This window comes from Stegodyphus dumicola, chromosome 2 (genome assembly GCF_044657685.1).
Source record: "Stegodyphus dumicola isolate Sdum_Otavi_A_Nest chromosome 2, ASM4465768v1".
In the NCBI taxonomy this organism is placed as follows: domain Eukaryota; kingdom Metazoa; phylum Arthropoda; class Arachnida; order Araneae; family Eresidae; genus Stegodyphus; species Stegodyphus dumicola.
Window position 1 is genome coordinate 17,759,562 of NC_140769.1, and position 22,458 is coordinate 17,782,019.

General features: G+C 32.4%; 2 protein-coding genes across 5 annotated transcripts in view; one reads left to right on the forward strand and one right to left on the reverse strand.

Annotated features, from left to right (window-relative positions):
* Nucleotides 1-16,360, reverse strand: part of LOC118184901 (transmembrane protein 248-like) — a 71,926-nt gene extending 55,566 nt beyond the window's left edge. Inside the window, exon 1 of one of the 2 annotated variants that reach the window (XM_085810474.1) lies at nucleotides 16,206-16,360. Coding sequence is in view for 1 of the 2 variants with exons in the window: in XM_085810473.1 (XP_085666599.1) it covers nucleotides 15,720-15,783 (64 nt within the window). In the remaining variant the exon portion in view is untranslated. Of the gene's footprint in view, nucleotides 1-15,719; nucleotides 16,158-16,205 lie in introns of those variants that run through there. The other variant, XM_085810473.1, reaches the window with a different exon arrangement.
* Nucleotides 16,361-16,553: 193 nt separating this feature from the next.
* LOC118204833 (p21-activated protein kinase-interacting protein 1-like) overlaps nucleotides 16,554-22,458 on the forward strand; it is a 51,416-nt gene continuing 45,511 nt past the window's right edge. The window contains exon 1 of one of the 3 annotated variants that reach the window (XM_085810477.1): nucleotides 16,554-16,751. In XM_085810477.1, the coding sequence (XP_085666603.1) occupies nucleotides 16,635-16,751 (117 nt within the window). In that variant the 5' untranslated portion in view covers nucleotides 16,554-16,634. The remainder of the gene's footprint in view (nucleotides 16,752-22,458) is intronic. The other 2 variants (XM_085810476.1, XM_085810475.1) reach the window with 2 other exon arrangements.

Below are 22,458 nucleotides of genomic sequence, written 5' to 3' on the forward strand. Positions count from 1 at the left end.
TAGAGCAATCTGAACTATTAGCAGAATCAAATGAAGAACAGGAAACTTCTAGAGATGAAATATAGTTGTCAGATGACAAATATACTCCGAAAGAAGTATCAGACTTAAACTGGCAAAGAAAAGCAGTTAAAAGGGCAGACGGAACACGTACAGACATATATTATTATGTAGAGGGAACAGACACCCATTTTAGATCCTATAATGATATTGAAAAGTATTGTGAGGCAAGAAATATTAAATTTGAAAAAGATAAGTTCGATTTTAGTGGAAAAAAAACGAATACTCGGGCAAAGTTAATTTTGTAGAACAGGAGACTAGCTCCGTGTCTGAAAAGGCAAATTCCGTAGAAATAGTTATCCCACAAAATTTTAAAGAAGCTCAAAAATCAGTAAATGCCGAAGAATGGGATAAGACAATGAAAGAAAAAATTGACACAATGAAGAAAATAAGGGTTTGGGAATTAGTCGAAAAGCCAGAAAATAAAACTATGATAGGAAACAAATGGGTCTATATGCTAAAATGTAATGAAAATAATCAAGTGGTTAGATACAAAGCACATTTAGTAGGGCAGGGATTCAGGCAGAAAAGAGGGGAAAATTTTGATGATGTTCACAGTCCTGTAGTAAATTCTTCAATCATAAGAATATTTTTCACTATCCTGGTATGTTTATATGGATGGACTAAATGTCAGTTAGATGTAAAAAATGCATATTTATATGCAAACCTAAATGAGAAAATATATATGACCCAACCAGAGTGATTTATCGAAGAGAAAAATAAAGTGTGTTTATTACACGAGGCCATTTACGATCTACATCAAAGCAGCCGTGAATGGTTTTGTGAATTTGAAAGTACTTTAGAAAATCTACATTTTAAGAAAATACAATGGTGTAATTGTGTTTATAAGGGTTCAAATGTAATTCTCTTGTTATATGTAGATGATATTGTGATTTTTAGTAAAGATCAATATAGTATAGATAAAGTAATTTCACAGCTGAGTAAGTTTTTTTATCTTAAAATATTAGGCAAAACTAAAACGTTACTTGGAATTGAATTCTTAGAGAATGAGAATGGGGTTTTTATACATCAGCAAAAATATATTGAAGAAATTTTTGAAAAAATTTAAAAATTTCCAGATACCAATAACTTCCCTTCCCATAGCTAAAGGCACTATTCTTACAAAATTAGATTGTCCATCTACAAGTGCAGAAATTGCGGAAATGCATACATTACACTTTAGAAATCTGTTAGGATGTTTAGTTTTTGTAGCTAACAGGACAAGGCCTGATATTACATATGCAGTGAATATCTTATCACAATTTCAGGAGAATCTGGAATTAGGCATTGGGAAGCATTGTTGAAATTGCTTGGTTATCTCAATAGTACTAAATTATATAAGTTAAACTTATCGAAGATTAAACATCTAAATTTATATTGTTATTCAGATGCTGATTATGCAAGCAACAGAGATGACTGCGTGTCCATGGGAGGATTTATATTATATTTAGATGAAATACCGGTAATCTGGAAAACAGTTAAACAAAAATGTGTAAGTTTATCAACCATGGAAGCAGAGTATATCGCCTTAATTGAAGCAGCGAAGGAATTAATGTGGACAAAAAATGTCTTACAAGATGAAATTTTAAAGTTTAATTTAAGAGAAAGTAAACTATTTTGTGATAATAAATCTGCCATTGATTTTTCCAGATCGCCAATAAAAAATCGCTGAACTAAGCATATAGACATAAAATATCACTTTGTTAGAAGACTAGTAAATGATGGAGTGTTTGACCTTGAATTTATCACCAGTAAATTAAATACTTCAGACTTATTTACAAAAGCAGCGACTGCTGTTAATTTAAGAAAGTTTTGTTTAGATGTTTTCAGTGTTTAAAGACAATAAGTGTTTTCGTATAATAAAATTGAACTATGAACTTCTGTAATTCTGTGCAAGTTTTGTTTTTGTATTAGCATGAGGAAAAGAGGGCCGTTTGTTGGCTTTACTTTTCCACATGCAAATTTTGATCAGAGGTCAATCGGCGGTAAGCTAACGTGGTTGCCGCTGATTGGCCGATGACGTCAAGATCGGCGTGTTGGCCGAGTATTATATACAGACAAAAGCTATTAATTCGGACACCCATAATCCGGAATGATCTATAATCCGGACCTCAAAGCTACAAACTTTCTGCGCATGCGTCACGTTGACGCATGCGTGTAAGACCTTTACAGCTGCGAATATGCGTGTGCGCAAAATACGTTTATGAATGCGCATTTAATGTATAATGGATGGTATAAGCTAAGCTAAAATTATCTAATTCAGTTAATATTGCAGATTGCGTTGTTGTTTAATCTTCGAATTGGATTCGGCTTATTATTTTTTGCAGACTGTTAGAGCAATTTTATAAAAGTAAGCTTGAACTTTCGATTATGTCAAACAGAATTTCTGATATATATTTACTAATGCGTAAAGGATCTACAAAGCGAAAGTATGTTTCGAAGTCCATTAAACAAAAAGAGGAATTGCTGCGTAAAATGGATTAAGGCATATCCTTTGTTTATCTAAACTTTAACATTTGTTTATCTAAACTTTGTTTATCTTTAACACCATGGCGTGCAATGAATTGGAAGTTGATCTGTCAGCACTATCCTTATCTTCAGGGCAGATGTTTTTATTTTATTTGGCTTATAATTCCTTACTAAATGTAGTATTTCATCTCGATGTACTCCGTCTCTGATATTATTTAAATCAAATTCCTTGTCATTATAATTCGCTTCTGATAGCGAAGAAAATGACAGAGGTTATTGAAAACGAAAAAATTTCGATTGACAAATTAGTCGGTATTCTCGACACAGCAATTATAGGACTTGAACAGCGGAACTTTGTAAATGAACAAAAATTATGTCTGTTTATAGAATTAAAGAGAATGTATTATCACATAAAAAACAAAGCAACTTAAACAACTTACATTGAAAGAAACAAATAAATATTAAACTTTTTTTTTTTTTGTAAATTTTGATACCCTTTAGATCATAATTGTTCTTTATTTCATAAATTACGGTTTCATATTTTTAATTTTATTATTTCTGCATGCCATCTTACCAGATTTAAACAGATGATCTATAACTCGGAAAAATCGATAATCCGGAATCGCCGAAGTCCCGACAAGTCCGGATTAACGACTTTTGACTGCATATGTACGCCGGTATCGGCGAATGTCTCGTTCTCTTGTGTTATTATGAGTTAGCATAATGCTAGTTTGCTTTCAATCAAATGATTTTAAATGTAAAGTCTACAGTAGTAGCTCTTTTATTTTAATTTACGGAATAAAGCATGAATTTTATTTAGACTAGTCTTAGCTTTATTTAAGGGAAGCAAAATATGCTTTGCCTTTATCACCACTGCCAACAAATGAAGCATGTGGATTCGTTAAGTAGAAACACTGTCATGATGGTTACTTATTCTCATGGAGAAGTCGCAGCCAAAATTGCAGATGCGCAAAGAAGTGATGGGCATCTCCAGATGCTAAAATCCTTAGTCGAGCAAGGACTAAAAGATTTCCTAGTGAAAAATGGAATATTATACAAGTTCGATAGTGGTTGCAAGCTACTTGTGGTACCCAAAGCATTAGAGCTAGAAATCATATGTAGTATCCACAACAAGGGACACTTCGCAGTGTCCGATATATATGTGACAGTGTCGAGGTATATAGAAGATCTGCTGAAAATCGACTTTTATATTCCTAACCTTAGAAAATGAATTGAACAAGTTATTTCAAACTGTGTAGAATGTATTTTGTGTGAGAGAAAACAAGGTAAGGGCGAAGGGTTGCTGAATCCCATACCAAAAGATAGTATCCCTTTGAGCACTTTTCATATCAATTTTACAGGACCATAACCTTCGACAAATAAAAACTACAATCATATCTTAACCGTGGTTGATGCATTCACAAAGTTTGTGTGGCTCTATCCAGTAAAGTCTACATGAGCTCAAGAGGCATTGCAGAAGCTGAAACTGCAACAATCAACTTTCGGTAATCCTTTGAGAATTATAAGTGATAAAGGTACCGCTTTTACCTCTAAAGATTTTGAAAATTACTGTAGTCAAGAGAAAATCCAGCACATATTTACAACTACTGGCGTTCCTAGAGGAAACGGACAAGTTGAAATAATTCATCTCACTCTGATTCGTCCTATCCAAATTATCCATAAATGATCCAACCAAGTGGTACAAATATGTTGGAGATGTACAACGGATCTTGAACAGCACTAAGAGCAGAAGCACAAAGACTTCTCCACTTCAGCTTCTCTCTGGTGTTAAAATGAGAAATTGCGAGGACTTAAAGATTATGGAAATTCTCGAAGAAGAAGAAAGAAATATTATGATGAAAGATCGAGAAGATATGAGAGAGGAAGCAAGGAAAAACATACTAATTCAGAAGTCAAACAACAAAAATCAGCGTTATATTTACAAAATTTTCACAGGACTAGTTTCGATGGTTTTACCGAACCATCATCTTCAGCTGCAAAACCGCAAATGAACAAGATAGGAAATAATGATTAGATAAGATAAGAAGGCCTGGACAAGAATAAGCAAGTGGCGCCATCTGTTGGCGAAACCAGAACTAAAACATAATTTCTCTAAAAGCCGAAGGCAAATTTGGATTGGAATTAGGATCGTTAACTAGAACAGAAAGATTTTTATGAATGTGAAATGCCTCTAGAAAATCCAGTTCTCCAATGGAAGATGTTTTTTGAATAATTTTGGCAGCAGAAAAATTGAAAGTGTGATTTTCGGACCAACAATGTTGAGCAACAGAAGACTTCTGTGTTTCCTTTTTTCTAACATATGCCTCATGTTCTTTGACGCGAAATTTTAAGGCTCTCTTAGTTTGGCCAATGTAAATTAAACCGCACTGGCAAGGAATCCTATAAATACCCCAGGAATTCATATCCGGAATGGGGTCCTTGAGTATAGAAGTTGGAATTTTATTGATGGGAGAGTAAACAACCCGAAAGTTAAATTTCTGCAAAATATGTGCAACTTTATAGCTAATTGATGGAAAGAAGGGAATGACAAAAATATTGGTCCGAAAATCACACTTTCAATTTTTCTGCTGCCAAAATTATTCAAAAAACATCTTCCATTGGAGAACTGGATTTTCTAGAGGCATTTCACATTCATAAAAATCTTTCTGTTCTAGTTAACGATCCTAATTCCAATCCAAATTTGCCTTCGGCTTTTAGAGAAATTATGTTTTAGTTCTGGTTTCGCCAACAGATGGCACCACTTGCTTATTCTTGTCCAGGCTTTCTTATCTTATCTAATCATTATTTCCTATCTTGTTCATTTGCGGTTTTGCAGCTGAAGATGATGGTTCGGTAAAACCATCGAAACTAGTCCTGTGAAAATTTTGTAAATATAACGCTGATTTTTGTTGTTTGACTTCTGAATTAGTATTTATTCAGCGTGTTATTGTGTCTTAATTAAGGAAAAACATTCTAAAAATTCAGGAAGAGAACAGAAAAACATACAACAAGAAGAGAAAAGAGGCACAGGTATACAATGTAAATGACCTAGTTGCCATACAAAGAATGCAGTATGGAGGTGGTCTAAAGTTAAGGCCAAAGTTCTTCAGTTTGTACCGTGTAACAGCGAGGAAAGGCAAAGATCGGTGCCAGGTGGAAAAAGTGGGACCCCATGAAGATCCTGGATGTACACTGTGGCAGCTAATCTCATGAAGCATTGGACTATTCCTGTTTAGCCTTGGACATTGGACTATTCCTGTCTAGGACTGTGTGTGGTTCTTCTGCACTTCTATCTTTTTGTTTTTCCCCCTTTTCTTTTTTTTAAATTTATTTTCAGGTGCTGTCTTGATGTTTGAGTGTCGCTGATACGTGTTTCCGAGGACGAAAACAGAGTCAGGATCACTAAACTGTGGTATCTGTAAGTGCAACACAGCCACCAGAGGGCCTCACCTATGCGCCTGCAGCGAGAGCGAGGTGAAAGAGGAGTATGACATATAGACAGACAGTAGTCTATCCCACGCGAAGGTGGTAAGATGTCTCCCCGAGGAGGTGGTAGTTACCGTGAAGGTGGTAAATTGAACGACAGCAAGTGCGAGTAGGCACTAAGCTGCTATTTTAAAATCTGCAAGACTACTATAATGCAGAATCTTGTTTGTATCAAATGGCACAGTAATTCGGTTTAATGTACTATTTTTCTGTTATTTTCATTAAAATGTCTGTTGTGTGGAAAACATTAAAATTGTTAATTACCCTAGACTAGCATCTTCAACTCCCGAACCACATACATGTTCATGCTTGATCTCAATATACTTTACACAACATTTCAAGTGCCATTTGGGGACGTTTCCACCGTTTTACAGTAAACTTTTATTGTTATTCTTTCCTTAGCTTACTTATCAACGACAACAAATGATCATTGGACCAAATCAAACATGTAGTTACTGCCTACAAATCTTGTTCATAAGCAGACGATATTTTAGAAAAAGCAAGTTCGAATATAAAAGGCAATAAATGCTGCCAATAATTATTTGACAAATTTGCTGAAATATGTTAAAAGAATTAGCTTAAAATTTTCTGGACACACTGCATATGCATATGAAATCCAAATAGCTTAATCTATGCTAAAATTTTTTAACCAAATAGAAAGAAATATGAATTCATTGGGCACACAAACAGAAACTTACTTATCAGTGTAGAAGCAAGTTTGATCAGTTTTAGACTTTACCATTGATTTAAGAAAATCAGTGGTAAAGTCTAAAACTGATCTTACCACCAAATTAAAGACATCTTAACACCTTATTTTCTTTTCGAAAATCGGCGGTAATTTAATTGCACAGGTACAGTTAAATGTTGAAACAAGGCTGGCACATGTGCATTTTCTGAGGTATATAGGTATTACCGAATGTTGCAAACTATTAACACATTGTTAACCATCAATTTAATTCAGAATTTATGTCATGTCACCAGCTATTATTTCATAACTGGATATGAAAGTAAAACAATATAAATAAACATTTTTATAATGGTTTAATATAAACATATTTTATTTAACTTTTTTTTTATTTCTTTTAGGTATGATAAAAGAGTTACTTGACATGAGTTTACTCATGTACGGTCAACAATGTGTCCATCCCAATTTTGAGGGAGAACGTCCCGGGCAGTAATCCAAAGATTCTGTACCCTTCTTCTCCAACCATCAACCTACCAAATATTTTGAATCCCATCCCCCCTAATGCTGTACAATGCTCACAAACATCTCTGCCCTCTGTGGGATTTGGATTTGGGCCCATTGCTATAATAGCTAACATTACTATACACTATACTGGCTAATCTCACAAAAGTGTTCGCACACTTAGAATTCGCAGAAAAAGTGCTGAGTAAAAATATACTTACGTATGCCCCTTGACAAAAATTGGCGATTTTTGGCAGTACATACATACTGAGTTTGTGCAATTCTTTGACTTGACACAAAGACAAAATAACAAGTTAAAGAATTGCACAAACTTGGTATCCATCTACACATTGACCTATTTTCACTTAACATCAGAGAATTGGGTACTTTTCCGTTTTGCCGGCGCAAACGATAAAGTCGCCAATATTGGTTTAACTGATGCCAGACGGAATATCTTCGCTGGTAACCTTTTACGCCTCAGTTTCAAAACAAGTTGAAGCCATTTCTTATCAGATTGTTTCTTTCAATACTGGCATACAATAATATAGAATTTTTACACGATATTTAAATTTTATCCCCTAAGACAATTCACGGTAATTAAGTCAATTAGAACGCAATTACACCGCTCATCCGAAGGCGAAATCAAGTGTTAAATTCACCAATTTTAATGAGAATGCACTAGCGAAGTAAAGCACTGCGGTTTTACATAATTTCTGAGTAAGCTATTCGTACGAATTGAAATAATTCTTGCATTTAAACTTGTATTCCAAATTAAGATTTAACTTGAAATTAATGTAGATAATTACTCAGAGAATTAGATTTTAGTAGCGTAGTTTAAGTGAGATGAGATCACTTGGGGTCACGTGATACGAACCGGCGAATCAGGATTTTGAACCATGAAATCATAGTAAATTCTTAAATTAATGTCTTTTTACAAATTTATTGTCTTTATTTATTGGCTTTTTACAAAATTTTAAACCATATTAAAATGTTTATGCCTTTAAAATAAAAAAAATTCTTAGAATTAACATTCTTTATGTGTATACTGTATGTTGTCGCCAACAAAGTCTGCTTGGCGAGATTTGCGCCGGCGAAACGGAAAAGTACCGAGAATTGCACACACTTGGGATTGCACAGTCCCTTGACTTTGTCTATATACAGATCGATCTATTTTCACTTAAAAAGTTAAGGGAGCATCCAATTCTACAGTAGAGCCAAACAAAAAATACATAATCTTAATAAACTAAATTTTAAATCAAACAATAAAATAACATAAAAAAGGAAATTCATCTTATGCATCTGAGCACTACACAAAGCAAATATCCACTTATTTAGAAATTTCTGCATCTTCAGACTGTGGCACACAAAGTCCCTTAACAGCATCCCAAAACTTCCTAAAATTATCTGAACTAGAATTCACCACATAATTTCACAAAAATAAGAGTAAAAAATATTGTCTGTAATGCCGGTATCCTCCGATGTTCACCCATATGCATTTCCTTCCTACAAACAGGACACTTATAAGGGCTACTAAGTAAACCTTCATTTACACACCAGTCAATTAATGCTCTTTTCCCCTTTTGTTCCAAATCATACAGAAACTTCAAATTAATCTTACCACATTCAGCCATTCTACCATCTAAACCACAAAACAAGCAATGTTCTCCAAACCAACACACACCACAAGCCCTTACAAATCTTTTCCCATCATTGAAAATATACCACAATCGTGTAACCAATAACGTCATAATAGGGTTTCCATAACATTCAACTACTCAGATTACCATAAATGAAACAAAAACTTAACGATAAATGAAACAATATCTTCATGATAATACAAGTGGTACTTTTCAATATACTCTAACCAAATGCTGTAACCCAGAACTGAATTTGAATATAAAGCCCAATATTTTTTTCATATCATCTCCATGTAACTTTGAATAAGACCAAACTTTTAAATTTTTAATACCGACTTATCTTCTTTTTCTAAAATTGAAAATGTAAGGAGGCACAGATAAAATATATCACAAAAGTGATTGTACACTGAAACAATTTCACAAAAAAATTTCATAAATAAAAATATCATCTACCACTTTTTTATATTTTTGCATTTTGGTGACATTTAAATAATTGTTTAGCCTTATTTTTTACTTGCTTAATTCATTACATTTTATGTAATTTTTAAAAGATGGCTCGTTGTCGCAAGGAAACAACGAGCAGCATTCGAAAATTGATAATTTTTTATCTTAAGGATGGAAATTCGATTCGGTATATAGCTAAATTAGTAAATTTAGCATGTTCTACAGTGCAGTATGTGATAAAATGAATGCTTTAAAGAAGAAAATCGTATCCATGATAAAGTAAGAAGAGGTTGTCCAGGAAAGAGGACTCGATGCAACTCTAAGTGATCAGAGATTTATCATTAAAAAATCTGTGAAAAATCCATGTTTGGTGTTTTAGATTTCTTCAGAATTTAATGAAAAATTTTCTACTTCAGTTTCACTTAAAACTGTTTGACGAGTACTCAGATTAGATGGACTAATGGGCGTTCTGATCAAAAAAATGTTTTGGAAGTGCAAAAAATAGAAAACTTAGGCTTTTCTTCCCCAAATCAATGGTAAATAAGCTCAAAGCATATTAGAATCATGTCTTATTTGCAGATGAAAGCAAATTTAAGATTTTTGGTTCCAATGGGCATATAATTAGAATGGAGGAAAAAAAACATGAGCTTAATCCCAAAACCTTGGTTGGTATGGCGGTGGAGCTGTTCTTGTGTAAGGGTGCATATCAGCATCAGGATAAAATAATTTAGCATTCATTGATGGCACAATGAAGCATGCTCTTTATTTAAGTATTTTAAAAGAGTATTTAAAATTATCTTCCCAAAATTTGGATACTAAAAATTACTGTATTTTTATCAGGATAATGATCCTAAACACACAACCCTTTATGCTCGCCTTTTGGATGTCTATTTATACACAAGTTCTGAAAACACCACCTCAATAACCAGATTGAAACCCAACAGAACACATCTGGAAAGAATTAGAAGTTAGAGTGTGAAGACACAACATTAAAACAAAAGCTGAAATGAAAACAGTAATGATAGAAGAATAGAGGAACATTGACACAGATATTACACACAAAAAAAAAAAAAAACGGTTGATCTTTCGATTATGGTAACTTGGCGATTTTTTGGCGAAAATTTGGCGACCAACTCTCCTACAGCAACCCTCTATTTTTTTTTTCCCGCCGCCATTTTGTGTTCCCGAAGTAAAGACATGTTTCTTTTCGGTTGATCTTTACAATATGGTAACTGCTAGTTTGGCGACATTTTGGAGGCGATAAAGGTTACTACCTGGGACTTTGGTAATAATGTGAGCAGTACTCAGTTCCGATTACACATTATTTTGTGTGAGGGAAATGAGAGATCATGGTATATGTCATGTGATATTAATGGACGAATTACGGTTCTTTAATCGGAAAAGGGGGGAAATCGGGAAAAAATCTGGAAATTTTGTATTTGGCTTTATTCTGTGTTGTGTGAAACGGTGTTCGTGAATTTTTGCATCCCATGGCCGTAACTAAAGTGAATTCGAAATGGGTATTTATGTATGTATTAATTTAATGTATGTGCTCATTTATATTTTAAGTAGTGTTTTTGAATTTAATTATATTTTAATTAAATGATAGTTATTTTGTGAATTTTATGTTTGTAGGAATTTGGTATACGTTTTAGTTGAAGTAAACGTGCATGGAAATAATTTAAATATCTGACACTAAGTATTTGTAATAGTTGCGGTATGAATTCGTTGGTGACGTGTATAATGTAATAGATGATTTAGAGGTAAAAGTTTTTGGATATTTTATTTATTTTATATGTGGAAATGTTCATATTTGGGAAGGGTAAATAGTTTTTCGCTATCAGGTAATTTCATATATGTTCTTTTTACCGGGTTCAAAGATTGAGAAAATTGTCATGTATTTTCGTGAAATTTTTCTAATTTATGAGAAAAAAGCAGTGTACATGGATATAGTGAAGAGTGTGCGCAATGCCATTTTTGTGCAATTCTGGGATGTTTTTTTAAGTAAAAATAAGTCGGCGTGTACATGGTTTAGCGATATTTTAATTAAATGATAGTTATTTTGTGAATTTTATGTTTGTAGGAATTTGGTATACGTTTTAGTTGAAGTAAACGTGCATGGAAATAATTTAAATATTTGACACCAAGTATTTGTAATGCTGGCGGTATGAATTCATTGGTGACATTTATAATATAATAGATGATTTAGAGGTAAAAGTTTTTGGATATTTTATTTATTTTATATGTGGAAATGTTCATATTTGGAAAGGGTATATACTTTTTCGCAATCAGGTAATTTCATATATGTTCTTTTTACTGTATATGTTCTTTTTCTCATAAATTAGAAAAATTTCACGAAAATACATGACAATTTTCTGAATCTTTAAGCCCAGTAAAAAGAACATATATGAAATTACCTGATCACGAAAAAGTATATACCCTTTCCAAATATGAACATTTTCACATATAAAATAAATAAAATATCCAAAAACTTTTACCTCTAAATCATCTATTACATTATACACGTCACCAACGAATTCATACCGCAACTATTACAAATACTTAGTGTCAAATATTTAAATTATTTCCATGCACGTTTACTTCAACTAAAACGTATACCAAATTCCTACAAACATAAAATTCACAAAATAACTATCATTTAATTAAAATATCGCTAAACCATGTACATGTCGACTTATTTTTACTTAAAAAAAAAAATCCCAGAATTGCACAAAAATGGCATTACGCACACTCTTCACCATATCCATGTACACTCTTTTTTCTCGTAAATTAGAAAAATTTCACGAAAATACATGACAATTTTCTGAATCTTTAAGCCCAGTAAAAAGAACATATATGAAATTACCTGATCACGAAAAAGTATATACCCTTTCCAAATATGAACATTTTCACATATAAAATAAATAAAATATCCAAAAACTTTTACCTCTAAATCATCTATTATATTATAAATGTAACCAACGAATTCATACCGCAAGCATTACAAATACTTAGTGTCAAATATTTAAATTATTTCCATGCACGTTTACTTCAACTAAAACGTATACCAAATTCTTACAAACATAAAATTCACAAAATAACTATCATTTAATTAAAATATCGCTAAACCATGTACATGTTGACTTATTTTTACTTAAAAAAAAAAATCCCAGAATTGCACAAAAATGGCATTACGCACACTCTTCACCATATCCATGTACACTCTTTTTTCTCATAAATTAGAAAAATTTCACGAAAATGCATGACAATTTTCTGAATCTTTAAACCCGTTAAAAAGAACATATATGAAATTACCTAATAACGGAAAAGTATATACCCTTTCCAAATATGAACATTTCCACGTATAAAATAAATAAAATATCCAAAAATTTTACCTCTAAATTATCTATTATATTATAAGCGTCACCAACGAATTCATACCGCAAACATTACAAATACTTAGTGTCAAATATTTAAATTATTTCCATGCACGTTTACTTCAACTAAAACGTATACCAAATTTCTACAAACATAAAATTCACAAAATAACTATCATTTAATTAAAATATAATTAAATTCAAAAACACTACTTAAAATATAAATAAGCACATACATTAAATTAATAAAAAGTAGCTTACAATCCTAATTACTTTAAACTAAATCATTGCTAATAACAATTTTCCCAATAATACCAAATTACTTTACTTCCATCTTACATTTAGAACAATGTATAAAAATAATATCCTCAAATAATTAAAAATACTAACTTACCTAATCTTCTTTAGAATCTTGATTACGTGTCCGATAAACTTTTTTTATTTCCTCTGCTAAATAAAAAGCAAGCATATGTGCGCCTTTTTCAGGATCTTTAAAATCATACTTATAGTTCACAGCAAGGTACCAGGTAAAATAAATAACTTAATAAAACATCTTTACTTCTATCTCACACAACCTTAAAGAAACACTTATTACTACGCCTTTCAATCCCACTAAATACCCATTTTGAATTCACTTTAGTTAGGGCCATGGGATCCAAAAATTAACGAACACTGTTTCACACAACACAGAATAAAGCTAAATACAAAATTTCCAGATTTTTTCCCGATTTCCCCCCTTTTCTGATTAAAGAACTGTAATTCGTCCATTAATATCACATGACATATCCCATGATCTCTCATTTCCCTCACACAAAATGATGCGTAATCGGAACTGAGTACCGCTCACATTATTACCAAAGTCCCAGGTAGTAACCTTTATCGCCTCCAAAATGTCGCCAAACTACCAGTTACCATATTCTAAAGATCAGCCAAAAAAACTGGTGAACTGTTTGCCCAGATGTCACAAAGCTTTCATAAATACTGCAGTATATATTACAAAATATTAAATGACAGAAATACTACAATATTTACTAATATGTACAAATTTCATTAAAGCATACGAAGATATTGCGAGGTAACTTTCCTGGGTAAAACTTTACTCTATGGTACCCTTTGGAGAATCGTTTCTTTTTTATGGCAAGATCAGTGCCAGGAAAGATCGGCAGCAATTTCAAGATGGCCGCTACACGAAACTAAAATAAGAAGTCAAAGACTTACACAAACTCGGTGTCAATGTACACATCAACCTATTTTCACTTAAAAAAACACCAGAGAATTGCACAAACTAGGCATTGTGCACACCCTTAACTTTGTCCACATACACATCGACCTATTTTCACTTGAAAAAATCAGGGAAACTATAGCAAAGATAAAACTATCATGGTATCCAGAAAAAAAAATCGCCATTGTCTTAACACACAGAGACGAACAAATAACCAAAAATACACAAACAGAGAGGAATAAATAACCAAAATTATATATTTCCTAACATAAAAACATTAAACAACAAATCTTTTGACAAAACTAGCAGAGACGAATAAATAAATGAAACGTCAATTTTTTAACATACGTTTTTTTCACATGCATACATTTAGGCTTCCCACCAACATCTCCATCCTCCAGGTAAGCAATTCAATTAAATTTTTTGTCGTTTCATCTCCTCTGCTCTTAATCAACATTCATCCTCTTATCCACCCCAGATATACTCAAATGATAGTACCCCCAGCAAAATAATAACAAGTTCAAAATCCAAGGAAACAGCACACATGTGCAAGCTAACACAACAACTGAAAAGAATAGTAAGAACCAAAAGCCTGGGTCTATACGAATGGGTTACTATTACAAAAAAGCACAGCAGGCTTCTAGATTTCACGAACAACCAATACCGCTTCAAGATTTTTTCAGAAAAAAAACCAAGGGGTATAAAGAAGATTAGCCCTTTTCTGTTAGTTTTTATTATTGATTTAAAAAAAAAAGTTTTAATAGTTTCATAAATGGAGTTTTGCTAAGAGAAATTTACGGATAGTATTAAAAAATTTCCATTCTAAAATATTGATTTTTTTTAATGAATAAAGCAATATTTCACTGAAACTCGTGGGCTTACAAACACTTTTGTGAGAAACTGTACCATAGTTTAAAGGGCAGTTTTATTGGGACCAGATTCAGAAATGAATGTATTTATGTATATGCATGTATTTGCATTCATAAGTACATACATACATACATATCAAGGCTCTATTAACCATTGAAAAATATAAGCACATGCTTAGGGTATCAAAGAAAAGGGAACACCAGAAAAAGGTCCTTGGGTATTCAGGAAAATGGGCACCAAAGAATTTCCATTACTGGTTTTACTGTGGAATGCATGGTACAGCTAAACCAAAACCGAGAGAGAGAAGGAATGAAATAAAAAAAAATTTGCTGTAAACGTATTTATATGTATATATAAAATCTTTCAAGTGATTACCAGCTCTAAAATTCTTAATCAGGACTGACACATAACTACATTTCTGAATCCAGTCTTAATAACATAAGACCCACCAGCGGCCGAGCGGTAAAGATGCTGAACACTGGTAGTTCAGTCCAAGGTTTGAATTCCGTGAACGGGCTGGCTGCACGGGTGTTTTCATGGATTTCCCCCTGTGTAACGTGTATACAAGCCAGTTTCCCTTAGAAAGTCCTCCACGAAGGCATCCCTCCCCTTAGGCAGATAGCCCTCGAGGCTTTGCCATAATTAAATAACCTAACCTTAATAACATAAAAGTACTAATCTCACTAGTCAAGTGTATATAACATGTGGCATGCTTAAGCATCGAATATGCCCACTGCAACTTCTTGTCTGTATCGTTACTATTGTGGAAACAAGAATTACTACTGTGAAAACTAGAACTGTGAACTAATGTCGAGAACTATTATGGACTACTAACTACATACCTAATGCTTCATATATTAATTACTAAAAGTATATTTATACTATAAATAATATATTTATACTATAATAATAAAAATATTTTATTTATTACTAAAAATATATTTTAATCAGCAAAGGTCAAAACTACATACCTAATATTATTTTATTAATATCTTTGATTACTAAGAAACAAAGAAATACATGAGTAGTTAACATATAATCTTCAACACCTTATGCATAAAATCTCGATCCTGCATTTGGCTAAATATAGTATATATTGTGATACAGTCTTTCCTTACTGAAAAGTATATTTAAAATTTATGTCCCTTGTCGTCTGACGATAAAAAAATGAGATACGCAAGTTCAAATGGGAAAATACTAATCAAATGAAAGCGCAGCAAAACAAATTACAGCCATCTCACACTTAACAATTTCAGAATGAAAGTTATCGTTGTAGAAACCTCAAAATTGATCCCTTTATACACGTTCCGTCTCTTTTTTTTTTTTTATCGAAACAGAAACAAATTTTTACATGCGAAAATTGCTCCAATAATGCTAAATGAAAGTAAATTGCTCCTTTTTACGTAAAACAAATGGTTCTGGGATTAATGACATGAAAATAAATTATGAAGACTTACTTTATTGCGTTTCATTCCATTTTACTTTATGTTTTTTTTTTTTTTTTTTTTAATTACCGACTAGAAATCAAAACCAAATATTTCCTTTGCGCTTTAACACGCCACTAAATGCCACCTCCCTCGTACTCGAATGAAAATTATCAATTAAATTTACGAACTACAGCAAATTCCTCAATCAGAATGAATATTAATATTTTTTAAAACAAGTTTTCAGTATTCTTATTATTAAATACAAGAAAAGTTCATGACTATAATTATCAAGAAATATTTTTTTCTTTGAAACATAACGTTAAAAAACAAGGAGAAAAACCATGCAAAGCAGCGCAGCATAACAACGATCAAATAACCGCAACTGTAAAACGGAAGCACGAGGGCGGACGTAAACAAACAGTTATCTCGAAGTAAAGTGTTTTAATTTTTTTGTGAAAAATGAATGACACCGAAACTGTCGTCGAAACTACGGCTTCCGATAATGTATTAATGGAAATTGTTATCGGAACATATGAAAGATTTCTCCTTGGTTATAATTTGGAATTAGAATCTGAGGTAAATTCTTCTTCCTAATATTTCATAAAAAAATTTTGAAGGTACTTTGTATAATGCTGTATATATTAGAGCAGCGATTCTCAACCGGTGGTACGCAAAGAAATAAAATGTATTTAACTGTTATGTTCAAAAGTCTTGTGAAGAAAAAGAGCAATTAACAGAAATTTCCTCGATCTAACTCGAAGATTTCAAAAATAACACATTTATTAACTTTTGGCTGAACGGAGAAAAGAATTTAAAGGCATCTCAAATAAAGCTATAAAGTTTTTATTGCCGTTTTTGCACAATCTGTCTGTGCGAACAAGGATTTTCATCCATGCTATGTTCGAGAACAAAATTAAAAGTGGGTCGCAATTTATGGTTAAAGCTAATTGAAATAAGGCCAGACATAAAGAAATTCATCTCTCTTAAGCAGACACAAATTTCACCCTAAATTTTGGAATTTAAGCACTATAACTTATTTTGGTAATTAAAATGAAAACCAATTTTTAATCTAGCATTTTTATATGTATACATATATGTAATACAACAAAATAGCCAGTAGGTAGTGCAAGTCGCAAAATATATTATTTTTTTTAATATTTCTATTGAGAATTTGAAAAATAATCATTGCAAAATATAATGGTGGTACTGAAGTTTTTCAATTTTTGTTTAGGTGGTGCGCGTTAATCAAAAGGTTGAGAACCTCTGTATTAGAGTGTAAAATAAATTATTTATTTCGCTCTTTTATAAATTATATAGTCATTTACAGTCAAAAGTCGTTAATTCAGACACCTATAATCCGGACCTCAAAGCTACAAACTTTCTTGCACATGCGTCGCGTTTACGCGTGTGCGTAAGACCTTTAGGGCTGCGAATATGCGTGTGCGCATGCTCATAATATGTTTACGAATGCGCGTTTAATGTATAACGGATGGTATAAGCTAAGCTAAAATTATCTAATTCAGTTAATGTTGCAGATTGCGTTGTTCCTTAATCTTCGGGTTGGATCCGGCTTATTGTTTTTTGCAGACTTTTAGAGCAATTTTATAAAAGTAAGCTTGAACTTTCGATTATGTCAAATAGAATTTCCGATATATATTTATTAATATGTAGAGGATCTACAAAGCAAAAGTATGTTTCGAAATCCATTAAACAGAAAATGGAATTGCTACAAAAAATGGATAAAGGTATATCCTTTGATTATCTAACCATTCCGAAATATGTTTATCAATTTCACGCTGCTCTGCGGGGGGAGGAAAACGACGCGGCATGCAATGAATTGGAAGTTGATCTGTCAGCACTATCTTTATCTTCAGGGCAGATGTTTTTATTTTATTTGGCTTATAATTCCTTACTAAATGTAATATTTCATTTCGATGTACTCCGTCTTTGATATGATTTAAATCAAATTCCTCGTCATTATAATTCGCTTCTGATAGTGAAGAAAGTGACACAGAGGTTATTGAAAATGAAAAAATTTCGATTGACAAATTAGTTGGTATTCTCGATACAGCAATTATAGGACTTGAACAGCGGAACTTTGTAAATGAATAAAAATTATGTCTGTTTATAGAATTAAAGAGAATGTATTATCACATAAAAAACAAAGCAACTTAAACAACTTACATTGAAAGAAACAAATAAATATTAAGCTTTTTTTTTTTGTAAATTTTGATACCCTTTAGATCATAATTGTTCTTTATTTCATAAATTACGGTTTCATATTTTTAATTTTAATATTTCTGCATGCCATCCTATCAGATTTAAACTGATGATCTAGAATCCGGAAAAATCGATAATCCGGAATCGCCGAAGTCCCGACAAGTCTGGATTAACGACTTTTGACTGTATTAATTAAGGTATATGTATAAACATTGTGTTATGTTTTTATTCTTTGTTCTGTATGTTTTTATTCTAATAAAATTTGAGGCTAATCATCAGTTGAATTTATAGCTAGAGGCAATTCTCTGAACAGTAATATGCGACAGTGATAAAGAGGAAAAATAAGTCATACAGTATTTTAAAAATTTATGGGGAAAAGTCGGGAGAAGCAGATCCTTCTTCATCTTCCCTGAAAAGTGTGCAGATTCAGTTTTCATTAAATTAAAGCCAATAAAAATTGTTATTTATATTATAGGAGTGTTGATTCTTCGTTTATTATAATTTTCATTTTTATTATACGGGATAGATTTTATAAATTAAAATGCACCTCATTCTTGTGGAATGTTATCTTTAGTGTGCTCAGTCATAAATAAATAATCTAATCCATATCTGGCATATTAATTATTTAATAGTCTAGTGATTGAGACTTGAGTTCCAATGTACTGCAAACTGGGTTATTTAATTTATATAAAGAAAGCTCACAAGGGCTATTTGTACAAGCTTCATTTCTAATTTTTCTGAAGAATGCCATAGAGAATGGTATCTTAGGGATTCATATCACTGTTGTACACACTGCTTCGCAAAGGGGCTTAAGTGTTCCCATTCTGCAAAGATATCGACTAATATCCGTACCTGGCCTGAAATATGAATTCATGCGTTGATGACCATGCGGTGATAAAAGGAAAATATAATAAGTAATGATTTGCCGGGTTGGCATCAGATCAACGATGTATCTATGTGGAATATTTCGTTTTGAGATGTGTGCCAAGCACAAGCGCAGCAACAGAGCCAAATTACTGATTGTACGAATTTATGCTAAAATGATTTTTTTCTTCTATAGCAAGGTATTTTATTTAGTGTGGAAGTGAAATTAAGAATCGGGATTCTCCAGATATTTTATTATGTGCGAAGGGAGGGAATTAAACACACATGCGTAAAGCCTCTGAGAAAAATGTTGTTGGTGGTTTTGAAGTCCGGATTTTAGATCATTCCGGATAATGGATGTCCGGATTTCGGACTTTGTGCTGTATTATAAATCTGGCAAGCACTTCATATGAACTCTTGGTTAGTGTAGTGAAATATTTGGCATTGAGTCTGGTCCTGATAACGGAAAAGTACTGAAAGTCATGCCACTCAGAGGATGCGTACTGTCTCTAATGATTAAGCTCATGTGGGAGGATTTAATGTACAAATCAGTAAAACTTTAGTGAAGAATGTAGTAACTTCACAGTTAATGTAAATATGCACTTTCAGTGGTGCATAGGGCCGGAGCAATTTCGGGCCAATCGAGAAACTCGAATGATTGAATCGACACAGATGACTCAGCGAGATAGCCTTGCATGTGAGGAAACATGCATAGAATTAATATTTTCACTCAAAAGTATATCTTCGAATGATATACAAAATGCACAGATACAACAAATGGCAAAATCTATTCTGGATAAAATATAAAATTTTGTCTGCTCACGTATATTTGAAAATATTTCAATATGCTAAGCCGGTAACGAAATATTATGAAAGACGAAAGGATTACATTACATCCTAGCATATAATATGGTTAGAGAGGCTACAAGCTCTTCACTAGCCATTTCTAGAAACTTCGATTTAATATTTAATGCATCAAAATCATTTGCAACGGATTGCAATAATAAACTAGAATGGCTAGGTTGTGATACATTTGTCTTCAACAACTACCTGCTAGAAGATGCTGAAAAGTGAAACAAATGGACGACAAAGGATCATCCAACTATAATTTTAATTGCTTTTTCAAACAATTCAAAATTAATGTCTTTAATTTTATAATGGATAACACCATTTCATCGATTGAACGTAGGTTTAAAGGGCATAAGAAGGTGTATTAAGACATATCGCTTCTCGATCCCAAAAACTTTTTGAAGCCATCGTCGCCGAACTCTTGCGACTATTCATCTATATTACTAGGGCACTATGCAGGTGTAATAATTGATAATCTTAAGGATGAATATCAGAACCTAGTAATCAAATGGGAAATACAGTCAAAAGTCGTTAATTCGGACACCCATAATCCGGAATGATCTATAATTCGGACCTCAAAGCTACAAACTTTCTGCGCATGCGTAACTTTGACGCATGCGTGTAAGACCTTTACCACTGCGAATTTGCGTGTGCGCGTGCGCAAAATACGTTTACGAATGCGCGTTTAATGTATAACGGACGGGATAAGCTAAGCTAAAATTATCTAATTATCTATATCAGTTAATGCTGCAGATTGCGTTGTTTCTTAATCTTCGAATTGGATCCGGATTATTATTTTTTGCAGACTGTTAGAGCAATTTTATAAAAGTAAGCTTGAACTTTCGATTATGTCAAATAGAATTTCTGATATATATTTACTAATATGTAAAGGATATACAAAGCGAAAGTATCTTTCGGAGTCCATTAAACAAATAGTGGAATTGCTGCAAAAAATGGATAAAGGCATATCCTTTGTTTATCTAATCTTTAACGTTTGTTTATCTAAACTTTGTTTATCTTTAACGCCCCAGTGGCGTGCAATGAATTGGAAGTTGATCTGTCAGCACTATCCTTATCTTAAGGGCAGATGTTTTTATTTTATTTGGCTTATAATTGCTTACTCAATGTAGTATTTCATCTCGTCTTTGATATGATTTAAATCAAATGCCTCGTCATTATAATTCGCTTCCGATAGGGAAGAAAGTAACAGAGGTTATTGAAAACGAAAAAATTTCGATTGACAAATTAATCAGTATTCTCGACACAGCAATTATAGGACTTGAACAGCGGAACTTTGTAATTGAACAAGAAATTATGTCTGTTTATAGAATTAAAGAGAATGTATTATAACATAAAAAACGAAGCAACTTAAACAACTTACATTGAAAGAAATGTTTAATTAAGTAAACAAATAAATATTAAGCTTTTTTTTTTGTAAATTTTGATACCCTTTAGATAATAATTGTTCTTTATTTCGTAAATTACGGTTTCATATTTTTAATTTTATAATTTCTGTATGCCATTTTACCAGATTTAAACTGATGATCTATAATCCGGAAAAATCGATAATCCGGAATCGCCGAAGTCCCGACGAGTTCGGATTAACGACTTTTGACTGTACTAAATTAACTTGAAAATCATTATTTGGAATCTGATACCAAGTCAGGAGAGAGTGCTCTATCTATTAATGAGCATTCATTCAAAGCTATATGCAATTTTTTCAAAAATTGTGTCTTGTCTGTATATAAATTACTCTTTAAATATAATTTATATAGTAACGCGTATGCCAACATCTTTTTTGCTTATAAGTTTGTACTCACTCTATATATAGCGCAATTTGAATGCTGAAAGAGCTTTTTCAAAATTAAAAATTGTAAAAAGTAGAGTATTCTGAAGCAAGCTAATTTAGAGTCATTACTATTGATGAACCTATAGCAGGATATTTAGGCTAAAGCAAAAATTTAAGATATAATGCAAATAATTACCCAGGCACCTGGAATTTAAAAATATTTAAATGGCTAATTATGAATCAACTGCTGTTTTGTTTATTCAGTACAAAGTCTTTAATCCAGACGTCCGTAATCCGTACCTCAAAGCTACAAACTTTCTGCGCATGCGTAGCATTTATGCATATGCATATGCGCATTTAATGTATAATGGACGGTATAAGCTAGGCTAAAATTATCTAATTATCTCTTTCAGTGAATGTTGCAGATTGTGTTGTTCCTTAATCTTCGAATTGGATCCGGCTTATTTTTTTTTGCAGACTGTTAGAGCAATTTTATAAAAAATAAGCTTGAACTTTCGATTATGTCAAAAAGAGTTTCCGATTCTGGAGCTGCCAAAGGAT